At 39.7% G+C, this 19,937-nt stretch overlaps 1 protein-coding gene across 1 annotated transcript in view; it reads left to right on the top strand.

Annotated features, from left to right (window-relative positions):
* The window catches only part of elapor1 (endosome-lysosome associated apoptosis and autophagy regulator 1), an 89,531-nt gene that overhangs the window by 61,467 nt on the left and 8,127 nt on the right, over positions 1-19,937 (top strand). The window contains 10 exon segments of the mRNA XM_052034974.1: positions 2,599-2,704; positions 4,591-4,728; positions 6,374-6,637; positions 8,649-8,822; positions 8,927-9,104; positions 10,237-10,336; positions 11,490-11,591; positions 14,553-14,679; positions 16,351-16,529; positions 18,279-18,444. Of these exon segments, the coding sequence (XP_051890934.1) occupies positions 2,599-2,704; positions 4,591-4,728; positions 6,374-6,637; positions 8,649-8,822; positions 8,927-9,104; positions 10,237-10,336; positions 11,490-11,591; positions 14,553-14,679; positions 16,351-16,529; positions 18,279-18,444 (1,534 nt within the window).

The following is a 19,937-nucleotide window of genomic DNA, read 5'->3' on the forward strand; positions in this document are numbered from 1 at the left end:
GTGTTTTGTTGCATTTGTACCTTGGTGAAACTTGAAAGGGGGGCTTCACAGCTCATTGCAGGCTGTCCGAACTCTTTCCAAAGTTAACAGGGTGAACTTCAACTAACGGGGTGGGGAGTGTTGCCTTTTACAGCACTTAGCAACTGAAATACTCAATGGGTGGCTCAGTGGTAACACCAATGGCAAAAGTCTGCTATTGGGGCAATGACTGGCCACACAGGGACCACAAAGCAAGAGGCAATTCCCAATGAGGCTTCAGAGACCCACATCCTACCTGAATCTCTCTAATTGGCAATGTATTCACAGGCTTCAGTTTTCCAAGGCAATTATCACTGTGAACAGAGGAAAAGATTCAAGGATACTCTCATGTTGCTGATGATGACCCTCACCAATTTTTACAGATGCACCATAGAAAGCATCCTATCCGGAGGCAACGCACCTTGGTATGGCAACTGCTCTGCCCAAGACCACAAGAAATTGCAGAGCTGTGAATGCAGCCTAGTCCATCACGAAAACCAGCCTCCCCTCTATTAACTCTGGCTATGCTTCCTGCTGCCTTGGGAAAGCAGCCAACATAATCAAGGACCCTTCCAACTCTAGTCATTCTCTCTTCTCCTCCCTCCCATCAGGCAGAATATACAAAAGCTTGAGAACACATACCACCAGGATCAAGGACAGCTTCTATCCAGCTGTTATAAGACTCTTGAGTGGACCTCTTATCAGCTAAGATGAAGTCTTGATCTCTCAATGTATTTTGTCATGGCCCTTGCACTTTATTTGTTCATCTGCATGCACTTTCTCTGAAAGTGTAACACTATGTTCTGCATTCTTTTTTTTCCCTTTCTGCACTACCTCGATGTGTTTATGCACTGAATGATCTATCAGGATGACGTGCAAACAAAAGCTTTTCACTGTATCTCAGTACATGTGACAATAATTTACCATTTACCAAAGCTTCCTTGAAAATATGCATAGGCATGGGGAAAATTCATGGCCCATGACTGTTCAAAGTGGAGAATGAGGATTCAGGATGACTTTGGGGGGCCTTGAGTCCATGTCTCAGGATTAACAAGATGTCCAGGGTAAATGGTGAAAGGAGTACACTATCTCATCACTTTGACTTTCACCTCAAAATCCACTAATCCAGTGTAAAAGCAACTCTCCTTGATCCTGGATCCAAAAGTGAGATTCGAGGGCCTACGTCAGTTGGGTATGCTCTACATTACAGCCAGCCAGAAGGAGTGGAGCCCTCATCACTGTATGTGCTGCATACTGAACAATCTAACTGTCTGATGGCACAGCTGATGCCAGAGAAAGAACAGCATGCATACCTGGGTCTGAGGCTCATGAGGAGCAGGCTGAAGAACAGCAGGATCGAGGAGAACAGGAGGATGAGGAAAGCTACTGGGGGAAGTTCCAGCAAAACACTACCAGTCTCATCTCCCAGCAAAGCTGAGGAGGAAGGCAGTGACACTTAGGGATTCCCTAATAGGGTTTTTTTTCATATAAAGACTGTGAAATCCAAACAAAGTGGCCCTCTTCATACTCAACACTGACACAGCTCACCAGAAATCAGTTGAAAGAGCCCAGACATATAACAACCTCTAATGTACAGAGGCACTGATCATAAAACAAATCCCTGAGTTACTGAAATGGCTTGCTATGGTTATGTAATAAGGGTGCAGCTCACTATGCTAAGTTACGTGTGATCCTATCAGGAACCATGCAAGACTTGTTTTAGTTCATGGTTCTGGTTGCAAGTCACTAAGGCACCATTTCTACCACATCCTTGGCTAATTTTTGCAGGAGTCTGTTTGGACATTGGCACTATTTGGAGCACATGTTAAGTGCACCAGAAAACAGTGAAATCCAGTATCTGAAATTGTAGAACTGTTACAACAAAGAAGGCCAACTGAGCCATGAATTTTACATCAGCTCCTGGTAGAGCAATCCAGTCAGTCCCATTCCACAAGGATGTGCAGATTATTCTCTCTCAATTGTCTATCCAATTCCCATCGAAAACTTTTAATGATTTTGATATCTCTATGACTTCAAGCAGTGAGTTCCAGGTCGTAACTAAGCTCTGCTCTTAAAAATGTTTCTCCCTGAGCTCTCTGTGCTTTCAGGTCCTTGTATCATCAGCTAATGGAAACAACTTCCTTCCTTTCCTTTGAAAGAAATATATCTTGCTTACCACTAGCCAAACTTCTCTCAACCTCCTTTGCTCTGTAGAGAATAACTCCAGCTTCTGCAGGCTAATGTTATAGCCGAAATCTCTCTTTCCTGGAACCATTTCAGAAAACCTTTTCTGCAGCGCCTCTGGAACCTTCATTAGATGCAATACTCAGTTGTGGCCAGGATTGGATGCAACACTCAGCATGGCTAATCAGTGTTTTGAACAGGTTCGGAAGGACTTACCTGCTCTTATAGGACTTTTCTTGGATTTTTGATTTTATTTCAGGTTTCCACCACCCATAGTATTTTGCTTTTGTACTTTGAAATAATTACCTCTTTTAAAATTAAGACAGCATTTAACTTGATATTTTTTTTAAAAATTATGCATCATTTTATCTTTTTCTTTGTATTGTGTTTGCCCAGGCCACTGCAGTCAGTCGTAGTGAATGAAGACAACCCAGAAGTTGCTCGCATCACATTCATCTTTGAGACAGTGTGCAGTGCAGACTGCGAATTACATTTCCTGGTGGTAAGCTTTGCTGCATTTATTTCTGTGCTAATATGGGTAGAGCCTCGTGTAATGTGTGGTGAGGGATGAAGATCGTGGTTAATCCAGTACTCTGCTGGTGTGTTGGTAGATATCAGGGTTAGACACAGAGTGAAGCTCCCTCAACATTGTGGGTATCAGTACATGGTCCCACAATGGATGGAGGCAGCTTCGTTCTGCAGGACTTGGAGCATTTCATTTGTCTGCCATCTTTAACTATTCTTTAACCAGATGCCATTAACAATACTGGATCAGGGCTTGAACTAGGGGAAGTTGACTACTCCCTCAGAGCTGCTGGGTAGGAAGTTCCAGAATTTAGAAATAAGGTGATAATGGAAGACTAGTGATATATTTCCAAGTCAGGGTAGTGTGTGACATGGAGGCAACCTGCAGGTGATGGTGTTCTCATTTCACCTACTGCACTTGCCCTTCTTTGGGATAGAGATTCCAGGTTTGAGAAGTGCTGTCAGTAGCTTGGGTGAGTAACTTCAGTGCATTTTGTGGATGGTACACACTGCAGCCACTGTAAACTGGTGGTGGGATGAATGTTCAGGGTGGTTGATGGGCTGCTTTCTCCTGGATGGCGTTGAGCTTTCTGAAAGTTGCAGGAGCTGCACTCATTCAGGCAACTGAAGGATATTCCATTACACTCCTTTCTTGTGCCTTGTGGATGGTAGAAAGGTTCTGCAGTGTCAGGAGATGAGTTACTCACCGCAGAATACCAAGCCTCTGACTTGCTGTTGTAGCCACTCTATTCTTGTGCTGGTCTAGTTGAGTTTCTAGTAAATGGTGAGATCCAGGATGCGGTGGGGGACTTGACAATGGTAATGCCACTGAAATTCCAGATTATTAACTGAGTTTAAATTCCTCACTGCCTTGTTGGGATTTGAACTTTGGTCTCTAGAATTTCTGTCCAGACACCTGGAGTATTAGTCTAGTAACTTAACCAGTGCACCACTAATATAACCACAACTCAGCCTTGAAGAATTTGTTCAGTGCTTCAAGCTTCCACTCCACTCTAGGTTACAGAATTCCACAGATTCATGACTTTCTGAAAGAAGAATTCCTCCTCTTACAGCGAGCTGGGTCTTTTCTCTTTGGAGAGAAGGAGGATGAGAGGTGACTTGATAGAGGTGACTTGATAGAGGTGTACAGATGATAAGAGGCATAGACCGAGTGGACAGTCAGAGACTTTTTCCCAGAGCAAAAATGGCTAACACGAGGGGACATAATTTTAAGGTGATTGGAGGAAGGTATAAGGGAGATGTCAGGGGTAAGTCTTTAACACAGAGAATGGTGGGTGCGTAGAATGCACTGCCTGCAGAGGTTGTGGGGCAGGTACATTAGGGACATTTAAGAGACTCTTAGATAAACACATGAATGATAGAGAAATGGAGGGCTATATGGGAGGGAAGGGTTAGATAGATCTTAGAGCAGGATAAAATGTCGGCACAACATTGTGGGCCAAAGGGCCTGTGCTGTTCTGTAGTGTTCGATGTTCTTAAATGGTTAACCCCTTATTTTGAAACTATTCCCCTGGTTCTTGATTCCCCATGAAGGGAGACATTCCACACACAGTATTAACTGTCATGTTATGCCCAATTGTAATACTTGTTAAGCTCTTCATGGAGCCAGGATGGAATCTATTTGAACAATTTTTCAAAATAAATGAAGCTTCCTGAAATTATTGATGCTTTTATAATATATATAATGACAAGTAGTTGTAAAGCATAAAGGAAGACCAAAAAAGACAACTGACCATGGTTATAAACATATTATTCTTGGGATCAAAGTGCTTTTCAGTAAAATACAGTAGATTGTTTGGACTTTTTCGTTATAAATCTTAAAATAATGTGTGAATATTTCAGGGGTCCACAGCAGAAAGTACAAGGTCAGTGGAAATCTGGAACGGCTCAAGAGAAAAACAGTCCTACACATATATTATTGAAAGAAGCATGCCGCTTGCTTTTGTCTGGACATTCCAACGCACTACTTCATTTGAAGAGGTATATTCTTAAACTTTTTATTTGTTCATAGGTTGTGCCATGATGGAACTTAAACTTTTATCTCCAGACCAAAAATCCAGACCTCTGGATACTAGTCCAGCACTGGAGGCAATAGTTTATTTTTGCTAACTTTGTATGTTTTTTGTTGCTTTAGAATCTGGTACAGGAACAATTGCATTTTTATATGTAAGCTACATTCAGCTGGGATAAATGACCAGTTTGACGGCTTCAATTTTCACATCATCAAGATAAAGGTTAATGAAAGGATGCACTTACAAAATGTTATATGTTTCATTCAGGCATCAATTGTCTTGCTTCAGTTTTCAATTATTTCACACCAGTTATTCAACTTGGAGTAAGTCAATGAAATTCTGAGGAAATCTTGGTATGAATTTCCATTGCAAAGGTTGGTTTGGAAACCTGTGAAAATTTCAGTGTATGTTATAATTAGGGGATTATTACCCATAGTTTCCATTTGTGTTAAGTTTCCAGGATTCTCATCATGTTCTTTGTTATTTTCTTTCAAGTGTAAGCAGTAATCAATTTTATCTCTTTACCAAAATAAACTATTATTTTAAAGAAAAAAAATGAATTAGTAGGTTTTTAAAATTCATTTTTGGGATCTGGGCATTGCTGGCAAGCCATTTATTGTACATCCCTAATTGCTCTTAAGAAGACAGTGGCGATCTGCTTTCTTGAACTGCTGCAGTGCTTCTGATAAAGGTACTCCAATAATGCTGTTCGATAGGAAGACCCAGTTGCAATAATAAATTTGTGATTTTCTTTCATTCTTACAGTTAAGATTGTTGTTTATATCATAGCTAGTCACATCAAAGTACTTCAGATGGATTTTTAGAAGACTGAGACAAAGTGCTCTGTAATGGATTTGTGATGATTTCAACAGCTGTCCTCTTCTAAGTGGCAGTACTATCCGAAACACACTACGAATGATAAAAGTCAGGATAGCTTGGAGAAAAGAATCAAAAGGAAAGTGGAGATTGAGGTTAAAATTGGATTATGAGGCAAGCAGTGTTGGATTAAACTTCATTATCTAATATAGTCCATTATAAGTTATTTTCCCCCTTAGTGTGAATGAGTTTTCCCTTTATTTATGGTAAATGTAATTGGAATTGATGACATATTCTTTGATCTTGGCACTACTTGCTTCATGCAAGTAAAGCTGGGCACCAAAGTCCTAAACAATTCAGTTTAACTAGTTTGAGGTTTGGTCACACATATTGTCACCGGCCATGTTTCCATAGCTCCATTTAATTGAGTAGAATATTCAAAATTTTATAAAGGCTTGTTTTCTAGAGACATGAACAGAGAACAGATTGAGTGTCTGTAGTCAGACCAGAAGGTGCCTTTGAGCCTCAACAAGCAGAAAATTGGAGTTCTTACTACTTCCCTTTCTGTCAATGGCAATTTGTTTTATTGCCTTTCTCTTTGCTTTCACATTTTTATCCAAAATTTATGGCTGCTCTGTTTTCCCTGTGTTATAACAGTAATTTAATTTGCTGTCATTTGAATGTTTCAAAAGAGATGAGAAAGGAATTGTATAAATTCAGTCTTTTTTAAAATTTCTTTTGCTTCGTGTTTGTAAAAATACCTTTTGAGGTATTTATTATAGTGTTTAATGTTTCAGAGCCGAAAATATTCATCTGATGTGGCCAAAATCTACTCCATCAATGTGACCAATGTAATTGGAGGTGTTGCATCATACTGTGGACCATGCGCCCTTGAGTCAACCGCCTCAGGATCTTTATGTGTGACGTGCACTTCAGGACAGTATATTGACAAGGAAATCAACAAATGTCTGGCATGCCCACCAAACACACACCTCAAAGCCCATCATTACGTTGGAAAGGAGTCTTGTATCCCATGTGGACCTGGTACTCAAAGTAATTTGGTAAAGAGTTGCTACTCATGTTTTTAGATGAACCTAATATCCTTGCTGATAAGCAAAATAATACATAGCATTGGCATTAAGCTTTTCAGGTCAAGAATGACAAAAAACAGCTGCAGAGTAAATCTTATTATTTGTTCTGGAATCTCTAATATATATGCCTAACCTTAAATAAGAGGAAAAATAAGACAATTTTATGCTTGAGGTTCTTTTGTTTTAGGAATTGTGTTGTTCATTCTAAATAAGCATATGTGTAGCATATCGAAAGTAGAAAGGAGAAAGCATTAAAAATGTGTACCATTCAGTGTGGATACTTGGCACCCTGCTTTAGTTGTATGTGCCCCTTATTATCAGCTGTAGAGACTTGAGGTTTAACATGCAACCTCCTTACCCAGTGCTTACCCAAACAGCACAGAAAGTCCATTGACGAAGAACCTCTACACAGTTGTGATGCTTTAGGCAACAACCTACAATCGGCTACGATTTTTGAGTTGATGAGAAAGAAATTTAAAGGAATCGATTATCAGTCTTGGCTGATCATTCATTCTCATGCACAACCTTTATTTTTATGTCAAGCTCTTGATTTGTCAGTGAAGACATCAAAATCTTTCACCTGCTGGGTGGTATATGGAGTGCAGTAAGCTTAAGATGCATTTTTGTGCTGAACTACTGTAAAATGGAATCTTAATATATGGATTCTCCACCTTTATTCCTATCACAGTTGGCTGGAACTCCTTGGGAGTCAGTGAGTGAATGGAAATGTTCCCTGAGGGAGATTAGAAAATTGAATGTTCATTTATATTTTGTCAAGAGATACCCTCCTTCACAGTTGGAGAATGGGAATAAGGGCTTTTTGTGGATTGAGGGGAATATAAAATTGAAAGTGATGCAGAGAAATAAATATACAGGATGGCAACTATAATAGATTACTACTGTCATCTAACATTTTACTAATCAGGCAGTTCTTAAAAATTTTAAATATTCAACATTTAATATCAGTTAAGAGGTTTAATTTGTGTGTCATATTATGGAATACTTGCAAAAATGGTCCAGCTGTACTGGGATTGCTGTTTCAGGAATTTAGAAATTCAATATGTTCAGAAGAATTAAACCAAAGGGAAAAACCTGCAGGTTATAGGGGCTGAAAGGACAAATAGGGTAAATTAGGAGATACTGTTAATATCACCTTTGGTTTTAAAAAGCTTGAAGATTTGAAGAGGTAGGGAAAGACTGAGAGAAATGACATAAACTGTAGTTTTGAAGCATTGAGATGGGCATCTGCAGTCAAGATGACAGCACTATGCAGATATAGGCAGGAGGAAAAGCAGTACGATTTTGACAAAGCTTTGAAGAAAAATAAGGGGAAATATCTCAGAGGAAATAACAAATTTGCATTTAATCATGCCTAAAGTTATTTTGAATTTTTCTTAGTAAATGAATTGCTGTTGAAGTGCTACCTTGTTTGATGATACAGTTGTTAGTGCTTCCTGGTGCCCTGTCCCCCCTCCTCATCAAATCTGCCATTATCTCTTAGTCATAAAAAAGCCACCTTGGCCTCCTCTAACTTTGTGAGTACCTCCACACCTCACCTCCATCTCCATCCTCTGTTTCCTCTCCAAAGTCTCTGAAGGTGCAAATGCCACCTAAATAAATCGTAAATCTTTCTTGTGTTATTTCATTCTGTAAAAAGATTTCCTCCCCTGCCGCACCACTGAAAGTCCCCATCTGCAGTGTATGTAACTATAGTGGAGGAAGCTCCGCCTTCTCGTCTTCTTCAATTCACCTGTAACTTAGCCACAATCTAACGTCGCTCCACCATCTTCCAATGGGAAAGGACCACTCTAACCTGGTTCCCTTCCAATCAATAACACATAGCCAGAGAATATTTGCAACCACTTTACAAGTCATTGGTCAGCTGGGACAATTTATTTGAAGTGTGGTCTAACATGTTGAATTAAAAATGACCTGATTGTAATATCTCCATGCTGTTGTTTTGTATATCTTCCTTTTTCAGAACCACACTCTGTGTTACAATGACTGCAGATTTGTGTATCGAGAAGGGCGTAAGTCTTGGGAGTACGACTTCAACAAACTCAGCCACACCACCAGCTTTACAAGTGAACCCCACTTTACTCCAAAAGGAGCACGGTTCTTTCACCATTTCAATATTAGCTTGTGTGGGAATCAGGTAAGGAGCAAACCTTTCCATGCCATCAGTGACTCTGCTTTCTCATGTTTTCTATACATGTACCCTCATGACACTAGTTAAATACTTCCACTGTTTTACTTAAGGGAAGGAAATTGGCCTCTTGTGTGGATAATGTAACAGTCGATGACATCTTTGAGGATGAAGGCATTGCCAAATCTGTCACATCTTATATCTGCCAGTCTACACTTGTTCCATCTGATCTGATGGGACTTAGAACCATTATGTCATCCCATCCCATCAATCTGGCTGATCATTTGATAGGTAAGTGTTTTATAAAAAGCTATATCTACACTGTAAATGCACATTGCTCTGCCCAAATGGATATGTGAATAGGTTTTAAAAAACTTTTCAGAGAGGACATAGCAGTATAGAAAATCCCTGTAGCGTAAGCCAAAGATAGCAATCGCAAGATATTTATGTTTTCCTGTTCTAAGCAGCAGCCATATGTAGGCAAGAACAAAGATGGGAATCTTGGGGTTTCTCTTTAAGTTGAATAGAGGGCTCATTATTTAGCAGGTAGAACTACAAACTATTTTGTTCTCTGTGGGTGTGATGCCCAGACACCTGACGCTGCCAGGCATGCACTAAAGTGTTAAAAGGCATGCATTGTAACATGGAGCATTGTGATGCCATTGGTGCTAAAGGGGCCTCATGTTACTTGGTACACTGCCAGGAAATCCTCACTCTTTTAGTTTCCATGTGGATCCACTTTTATATGATTTTCTTAATGTTCACTCCCATCTCTTTGTTCCTCTATCACCATGTTGTACTCTGTGGGGACCCTGATCACTTGACTGCTTGAACCCTACCACCCCTGATCATCTGGCCACGTGATGCCTCATGATCTCAATCACTTGTCTCCCTGGTGACTTCTAATCACAGTTACCACCACCCTCCGTCCACCAGTCATCTATCCAGCTAACGCTGATCATAGATTATCTGGGCAATCAGTGGAGGGGATGTGTGGGTTCAAAACCACTGGCGGTGGATGGATTGGAAGACCCAACAATGACTGCATTTGATAAATAAGTATTCTCCTTAAAGAAAATCTGCTTGAGTCAGGTTCCCTTCAGGTAATGATGAAGTAGGCCTTACCATTGTTGTAAAATCCTTCTTCAAAGTGTGTGGCTGGTGCATTCCAAATACTGGAAATGGACCAAGTAAGGGCACACACTTTGAGGACGTACAGAGAATCCAAAAGGAAGCTCCTAGACTTCATGTACTTGCAGTAAATTTACAATTTTCCTTTACTATTCTATTCATTGAAATGACATCACATAGTGCGCGACAATTTGGTGCAGTGAGATTCAATGATCTTCTTCCATCATTGATGGAAGCTACTGGTAACACGTGAATTACACCTAATCTTCTAATCTTCAATTTATATTTTCAGGAGTAACTACTCAAACAGAGTTTGATAATATTACAGCTGCAGCTGATCTCTTTCCAAGGAAAAAACACGAAGCATTGCCTGATATTATCTTTTTTTACAGGTAAGTGATTTGCATTTGTTTGCTCAAAGCATGACTTGATGCTAGAGTAACCAGGGTAAAATTGGATCCCTTTGCAATTACTTTCTAGATGGAAGATACATTAACATTGCCCATTTAGGATGGGGAAATGATGGCAATCCCCCACATCTTAATTCAATGCCATATTGGTTCAGGAAGAGCAGAGGAAAATCAGCCACTTGACTAAAATAGGAGTCATGGCCCTTGAATATATTAAATAGGGGCCTTGGGCTGTTTGTTTTTTTTTTGACCTAAACCTGAATGCAGGAGTCATTTTCTTGTTGCATTCAGGTTTATTTGAATTATGTGTAACCTGGCTAACTGTTATTGTGGGGCCTTTGGAGACCACCACCAGAAAGGTAAGTTTTTAAAGAAGTTACATTATCATGGAATCAGTATCTGCTTGACCTTTTTGACTTCTAGACTCATGGAGTCATGCAGTATGGAAACAGGCCATTCGGCCCACCAAGTCCATACTGACCATCAACCACCCATTTCAACTCATCCTTTGTAAATCCCATTTAATAATCTCCCCACATTCTCATCAGCTCCCCTTGAATTCTACCAGTCATTTACATACTAGGGACAATTTACAGTGGTCATATAACCAACAGTGTCCTTGCGATGTGGGAGGAAACAGGAGCACAAGGAGGAAATCCATGCTTTTAGTGGGAGAACATTTAAGCTCCACAGGGAGAGCACCTGAGGTCAGGATTGAACCCACATCTCTGGCACCGTGTGGCAGCATCTCTGCTAGATGCACCACTGCACCACCCAGCTCCTCCTCCTGGCTTTTGTCCTGAGGCACACCCACTCCACGATCCAGACATGCAGCACTTTCAGATAGTTGGACTTGTTGATGAAAGGAACAAGTATTGGGCTACCCCTCCTTCCAAAGGAGACAGCTTATCTCTTGCTTCAGTTCATTCTAGCTCCTGAAGCCAGCCTGAAACAGTCATTGATGTCCATGAGCTGAAGACATGACTCAGGGTCAGACCAAAAGATCGTGACCTGAGTGCTTTTGAGATAGTCATTCTCTGATAACTGTATGTCATAATGTTTGATTGCTTAACAGAGAAGATGGATTCATTTGTAAAGAGTCTAATTAATGATACTTTTTCTTTGTATTTCACAGATCTACTGAATCAACACAGACTTGTAAAAATGGGAGAGCATCCACAGTAAGACTGAGATGCAACCCTGGAAGTGTCGGTTCAGGAACCATTTCTGTGCCAAAGTAATGCTTAAGATTCTTTAACTAATAATATTAAGGGTGTTGCCTGCCTTGTAGATCATGTTGTTTGTTACAATATGGTGCAGATTTATAAATCTCCTTCTCTGATCACATCAGACTTAAATTTCAGAAACATAAACAGATGCAGCTCTGAGATGCATGGGTACTGATGTGTAAAAAGGGAATCCTGTGCATGAAAAAACATTCAAATGTAAAAAAATGCATGATTTGTAACATGGTATCATAGCAACTGGTGCTAATTTCAAATAGGGGTTGTACCCAGGTGATGGTCATAGGTCTGTCAGCCAATAGCATTTAAGGTAAACCTGTGAATGTGCAGTGCAGATGAAATGTTTCATCAAAGGCAAAGCTGACACGTCACACTCTTACTTTTGAATCCTTAATGATTAACAAGATGAGTTGTACATTAAATACGGACCAGGAAAAATACAAAGAAATGTGAAAGATCTATTTCATTAATTTTAAAGTTAATGTTTTACTCGTCTGCTTGAATCACCAATACTAGTGATAATTAATAGCAATAAAATATAATTTACCAATATATAACTTCAAAATGCAGACCTAACAGCAGCCTGTGTTGCAAGCTTAACTCAAAGTGACCTCTAGTGGCAATTTCAGAACCCAACAGGACCTAGCAGATTTCCTGTTCGGTCTTTACAGGTTGAAGTTCCAGCCATCCAGGTTCTTTGATTCAAACCTACCACCATCAAGGCAACATTAGAACAGTACAGCGCAGGAATGGGTCCTTCAGCCCACAATGTCTGTGCCAAACATGATGCCAAATTAAGCTAATTCCTTCTGCCTGCAAATGATCCACATCCCTCCATTCCCTGCATATTCATGTGCCTATCTTAAAGCCTCTTGAAATGCCACTATCGTATCTGCTTTCACTACCACCCTTGGCAGTGCGTCCCAGGCACCTACCGCGCTCTGTGTAAAACTTGCCCCGCACACCCCCTTTTAACTTTCTCCCTCTCACCTTAAAGCTATGCCCTCTCGTATTCAACATTTCTACTCTGGGAGAAAGATTCTGACTGTCTACCCTGCCTTTGCCACTCATAATTTTATAAACTTCTATCAGGTCTCCCCTCAGTGTCTGACTCTTCAGAGAAAACAATCAAGTTTGTCTAACCTCTCCTTATAACTAATACCCTCTAATCCAGGCAGCATTCTGGCAAACCTTATCTGAACCCTCTCCAATGCCTCCACTTCCTTCCTGAAATGGGGCAACCAGAACTTCACACCATACTCCAAATGTGGCCTAAGTAAAGTTCTATACAACTGCAACATGACTTCCTGACTATATACTCTAAGCCCCTAACGATGAATGCAAGCATGGCATTATGCCTTCTTTACAACTCTACTTTTAAAGAGGTGTGGACTTGGACCCCAAGATCCCACTGTACATCAATGCTGTTAAGGGTCCTGCCATTAGCTGTACACTTGTAAGAGGACCTCCCAAAGTGCAACACTTCACAGTTGCCTGGATTAAACTCCATCTAACATTTCTCTGCCCAAAACTGTAACTGATCGATATCCTGCTGTATCCTTTGATGACCTTCTTCATCGTCCACAACTTCAGCAATTTTTTTTTCATCTGCAAAGTTACTAACCAACCCTATTACATTTTCATCCAAGTCCTTTATATGTTTCACAAACAACAGAGGTCCCAGCACTGATCCCTGCGGAATACCACTAGTCATAGACCTCCAGCCAAAATAACACTCTTTCACCACTACCCTTCTGGGGGCAAGCCAATTCTGTAACCAAACCATCAACTCACCGTGGATCCCATGCATCTTAATCTTCCTGATCAACTTACCATGAGGGACCTTGTCAAACACCTTATTAAAGTCCATGCTGTACCCTCATCAATCACCTTGGTCACCTCCTGAAGAAACTCAGTCAAGTTTGTAACACATGACCTAATCTGCACAAAACCATGCTGACTGTCCCTAATTAGCCCATGTTTTTCCAAATGGGAGTAAATCTAATCCTTAAGAATCCTCTCCAATAGCTTCCATGCCACTGACGTGAGGCTCACTGGCCTATAATTTCCTGGATTATCGCTATTTCCCCTCTTAAGCAAAGGAATAACATTGGCTACTCTTCACTTCTCTAGGACCTCACCTACAGCTAAAGAGAATCTTCACCAAAGCCCTTGCTTGCCTCTCTTAACAACTTGGGATAGATCCCATGAGGCCCTGGGGATTTTTCCACCTTAATGCTCTTCAAGAGTCCCAACACCATCTCCTTCTTGATCTCAATATATTAGAATACCCCACACTGATCTCATTATCCTCCATGTCCTTATCCTTAGTGAATAATGATGCAAAGTACTTGTTTAGTACTTGCCGACATCTTCTGACTCCAAACATAAATTTCCTCCTTTATCCTTGAGCAGTTCTACCCTCTCCCTAAATACCCTTTTGTTTTTAATGTACGTAAAAAATGCCTTGGGATTCTCTTTAATCTTACTTGCCAAGGACATCTTGTGTCCCCTTTCGACCCTCCTAACTCCTTGCTTGAGTTCCATCTGGCTTACTATATATTTGTAAAAAGCCCTGTCCAATTTCAGCTTCCTACATCTTACATAGGCTTCCTTTTTCTTTTTGACTAAATTTACAACCTCTCTTGTCATCCAATGAAACATATGAATAAAAATGAGATACATCAATAATATTTGGAGCCTAATTTTTATTGGGATGAGGTAGAATTTTTAAAACAAATTGTGAGATGGGTAGATTTGTAATTGAAATGGAAACTGGGTGGTCTGCTTTTCCAGTTCATATCCACTCAGCAATTTGGAGATATCTGCTCCATTCTTCCAACTGGTTCAGTATCATCACCTCTGGTGGAGAAAGCAAATATATTAGCTTGGCATGGGTGAAAATGATCATAGTTCACTTTTCTAAAGCTTATTGCCTTTTGCTGTGTTGACAGAAAGTGCCAAGAAGGAACGTGTGATGGTTGTACCTTTCACTTCCTGTGGGAAACAGCAGAGGCCTGTCCTCTTTGTTCAAAGAGTGATTATCACGAGATAGTGGGAGCATGCATTAATGGAATTCAGGTATCAATGTGGAGCCACTCTGTGAATGTGAATGAATTGTAATGTGAAACACTAAACAGTCAAAAGTGAATTCCTTGTGTAAATAGATATGCTTAATTAAATGGTGTAAGCCAGAGGGAAAATTGGGCAGGGATCCATCTTACTATGTTTCCTTCTACCAATCCTTCATTAAAGCTACATGGGAACTTGGATTGATCTTAAAAAAAAGTATCTTCACATTTGCAGTTCACAACATCATAGTGAGGCCAGTGACATCTCCACATTTTCTCTGCACTAAGGATTAATTTATCTACATCCTGTCTCCCATGTACAATGGGCAAAATACAGTTCATGAAGGTGCATTTAAAGTGTACTAGAGTAACATTTGGATCTGCATTTTCCAAATATTTTGAATGAATTTTTGTCTTATTTTTCCTGGTTCAGTTTAGTTGGTTTAGATGCCGAAGTACTATATGTTTGACACACCCATATTTTTAAAGAAGCCAAAGTAGCAGGACAGTGAATTTGCTAAAAGAAATATTTCCTCGCTAGAGGAACAAGAGGAGGAGGCAATTCAGGCTGCACCCACCTGCCAGTTCATTCTCACTTACACTTGTAGAATCATACAGCATGGAAACAGGCCCTTCTGCCCAAATGGTCCATGCCGACCAAGATTCCAAGCTAAGCCAATTGCCTGTGTTTGGCCCATATCCCTCTAAACCTTTTTTATCCATGTACCTGTTTAAGTATCTTTCAAATGTTGGTAATGTACCTGCCTCAACCACTTCCTCTGGCAGCTCATTCCATATACTGACCACTCTCTGGGTGAAAAAGTTGATCCTCAGGTTCCTATTAAATCTCTCCCCTCTCACCTTAAACCTATGCCTCTTGATTCCCCAACCTTGGGAAAAAGACTGTGCATATTCACCCTATCTATGTCCTTCATAATTTTATACACCTCTGCAAGATGACCCCTCATTTTCCTATACTTCAATGAAAAAAGTCCCAACCTCTCTCCATAACTCCCTTGAATCCTGGCAACATCCTCGTAAATCTTTCTGCACTCTTTCCAACTTACTGGCTATAGCAAGGTGACCAGAATGGAACACAATATTCCAATGTGGCCTCGCCAACATCTAGTACAACTGTAACATAACATGCCAACTTCTATACTCAATGCCCTGACTGATGAAGGCCAGCGTGCCAAGAGCCTTCTTTCCCACCCTGTCTACCTGTGATGCCAGTTTCAAGGAACAATGTACTTGTAGGCAAGTATGTGCTTACCTCTCAGTAGTTTGTGGAACATGTTGCACTGGCTCTGGGTAGACAGATAACCAAATTCAGTACAGTTTCGTCTCTGGGACTTGGGTTCAATTCATGTATTGACTGGTTTGATGAAAACACGTAGGTTGAAGAAAGATCACGTGAGTAGAGCTTGGGAACTTCAGTCCAGCTTCCAGATGGCAGATGCAAAAATTCTGATTTCAAAAGTACAGACACAATCACCAGTTTCATCAATAAACTCCTCCCCTGCACCCCCCCCCCCACCCATTATGTGTGAAATGGGAAGTGCAGTAGCATATTCGGGTTCAGACAGGGTAATGGGGCTTGGTGTTCGGAAAAAAAAACAAATTGGTAAATTATCATGGTTGCAAAGATGATTCAAACTCAGTTTATTACATTGGTTTACAGAAAATTGATTATGTGTGGAGGAAGCCAAAACTGTGCAAAGGAGATGTTGTATTGCCAGAGCAAATAGTGACAACATGCAAGTCATTAGACTTCTTCTTGAAAATTGGAATAATCACAGGGACAATTACTGCTTGCTTATTAATTGCTACAACATGTTATTTCTACAAGAAAAATCGGAAGTGAGTAAATAACTATCACTTTACAGGAATCTTCTGTTAAGAATTTAAGATAAATAAGATTGGAGTCAAGAAATGAGAATAGAAAGGGGGCTTCTCAATGTGTTAACAGGATGAAGAGAGAGTGAGGGAGATTCGTATGTAGTTTAGAGCACTATGTGAGAACAACTGGGAAATACAGTTGGATTGTTTTGACTATCCCAAGGTAGGCTTTAACAAAGGTAATATGGTAAAAAAAAAAGGCCATAATGTGGGGAAAATAACAGATATAAATATAGGGAACAATTGAGAAGTGATGATGATTACAGCATTACTAGGTTCAGAAATGGATAATGGAATGTCTGTTCTAAAGGTGCAAGACTGGAAAGAGATATTAAAATTAAAAAAGGAGCAAATTAATTGCATTGGTGGTCCAACACTTCTAAACAAGATGACATATTGACAGTGTAGGCTCTGGAATGAATGACATTTTAAAAATAGCTCTATTTCTTCAAGGACAAATAAACAAGGGTTAAAGTATGGAATTTCAAAAAAGCAACAAAAGTTAGGATTAAATGCCTCGTTGAAAGATGGTGAAAAATGCATAGGAATAAAAGGAATGATTAGTGCAAATATGTACTACTTCAAAAATGTGAGGACAAACAGATAAAACTACAAATGGTTCCCTATTATTTTGTGGTTTATACACGAGTACAAAAAGTGAAAGACCAATAAGATAATGGAGTATATGTCAAGGCTATGGTTAGGTAGCAGCATTTGGTACTGTTTTGATTCCCCCATTATACAAAACCATAGAAGGATAATAGCAGGGTATGAGGAACTATGAATAAGAAGAGGTACATGATCCAATGGAAAATAAATGTTCATGTAATTGAAAGTTTTTTAAACTATTAAGGGTTTATTGTGAATAGGGAAAGTATTTCCTCTCACTGATGAACAAGCGTCAAAAGTTCAACTATATAAAATATCACTGAGAAATTCCTTAATACTGTCGTTTGTTGAAGCAGAAAATATGTTCCCCAGGGAATGGCTACAGCAAAGGCCATGGCATTTTTTTAAAGGGAAATTCAATAAATAGTTAAAGCAAGCATTTTACAAGGCTGGGGGAAATGCATGATGTCAAGTTAGCTTTTGATTCCTCCGGCAAATAACTATACATATCCAATGTCCCAAGGACCCTCCTTGTACGCTTCCACTTGGGAATGTTTTCTTGAATTAGTTCTTAATTCATAGTGTAAAGATACCAAAAACCCAAATGCCATAAGGTATTATAAAATATTAAATTTTAATAACTAGAAATTGCCCTGATTTTTGCAAGGGTAATGTGTAGAACAGTAAAGTTACAAGGAGGTACTGAAATAAACCAAAGGTGAATAATGCTAATTGAATAAATATTCATTGAAATGATATACAGTACTGAACAATGTATGGGCTGTGGATGTCAAATACACCATATTAAATGATTTGGACAATTAAAAGTATCTTGAGTCAGCTTTTCTTGTATATTTAATATCTGAAAACACCTTTTTTAGCATTGTAGATTTAGACTTCAATGAATAAACATTACACAGTGAACAAATTCTAAGAAAGAATACCAGAAAGGTAGCATTTATATTAATATTTGTTTACAGTACTTTACAGGAAGCACTCAAGAAATTTTTCAAATTCCAACATGACATGCCTTCAGACATTCATTGTGGTACAAGTTTTAAATGCTGGTTAAAGTCATGCTTATAATTGAACTGTTTTTAGGTTAGAGTACAAATATTCCAAACTGATGATGAATGCCAACGCTAAGGATGGTGAATTGCCAGCAGTCGATAGCTGTGCCATAATGGAAGGTGAAGACATGGAAGATGATCTGATTTTCATGAACAAGAAATCTCTGTTTGGGAAGATAAAGTCAATTGCTGTTAAGGTATGTTACTGTACATGTACTACCTCAATGCACTCTGTACTAACTCAATGTAACTGCACTGTGTAATGAATTGACCTGTACGATCAGTATGCAAGACAAGTTTTTCACTGTACCTCGGTACAAGTGACAATAATAAACCAATACCAATAATCATTCTACAAAGTATGTGGTTACTTGTACTAGTTGCCATAAACTTTATTCATTTATTGAACTTAAATGCAAAATAAGTGGCAGGATAATTAGCTTAAAAATCTTTCACATTCTGGAATGTTCTGTGTGCTAGATGATGGAATTTTTGACAAAGCTCAATCACTAAATCCATCAGAGTACATTGTATGCCGATATTTACAGAATGTGGATCTGGCTCCTGCAGGTATGTGACGTGCACTGCATGGAGGCTGCTGGTCAGGTGCAGTGACATCAAGCAGAGTGTAATGCTTTTTTGATGTCACTTGTATAAAGTTGTATTACACAGATGTAGTGCACCAAGTTGGTCTTAACCGAAGAGATGAGGTCTGCTTCAGCAATACTCCTTGGTCTCTGCTGAGGAGTCTGTCGTCTTCCTAATAGGTGTCATTTTTAAGCTTTCATTATTGGTGATAGCCCCCAGCAACCATAACCTGTTGATGCTTTCAGGTCTCCACTCCTTCACCCCCACCCCCAACTCCTCCACTCCAACCATCTCTACAGCTGAATACACACCCAGATCATTTCTACTGCTGGGTCCTTTCCCTCCACCCTCTTTCCCCAATAATCCTCACTCCAACCTTTCCAAAACCACCACCTTCCTTCTGATCATCTCCTGCAACCTACCTCCCCTCCCCTACCTCCACCCACTTCACCCTAATTCCAGTCTGGTTATTATCATGGAGGAAAGATCCTTTGGAAGTTTAGTCATGCAAAGCCTATATTACTTGCAGCAGCTTAGGGCTTGTTATTATAGAATATCCAAAGCATAGGCTCTTACACACATAACCAGCCCAAGCCCTCACACATCACCATTTTATTGCCTGTTTCTAGATGCATTGTAATTTCTTGGCCAATGTAAGCAAACAGCTCTTAATCCTTTGATTAATATGTTCTTTGTTTGTTTGTTTCATTGAAATTCCCTCTCATTGAATAGGTCTAAGCCAACATTTGAGGGTGTTCTGAATCAAAGTAATATCCCTGTATATATTTATGACATGGGAAAAGAGTGGGCTTTCAGAACCCAAATGACAACACATAAACAAAAGTAATTCAGTTTAGAAGTTCAGATGTCAGAACCCTGAAGCTGGGTCAATGTTCTCACTGCAGCTGCAAGTATCTGCCGCGTAATATATACAGTGTGTTTCATTTTCGTTATGTTGCAATTTTTGTTTCTCACTTGGGATGCAGCTGCCTGGGTACTAACTATTTTTCCAGTAAGTTGCCATGTTGTTTGTTTCTCATGAGATCTGGAAATAGAATGTCAGCAAGCCACTTAATTATGAAGATCATGCTGAGGTCAATCA

This window comes from Pristis pectinata, chromosome 20, assembly GCF_009764475.1.
Source record: "Pristis pectinata isolate sPriPec2 chromosome 20, sPriPec2.1.pri, whole genome shotgun sequence".
NCBI lineage: Eukaryota > Metazoa > Chordata > Chondrichthyes > Rhinopristiformes > Pristidae > Pristis > Pristis pectinata.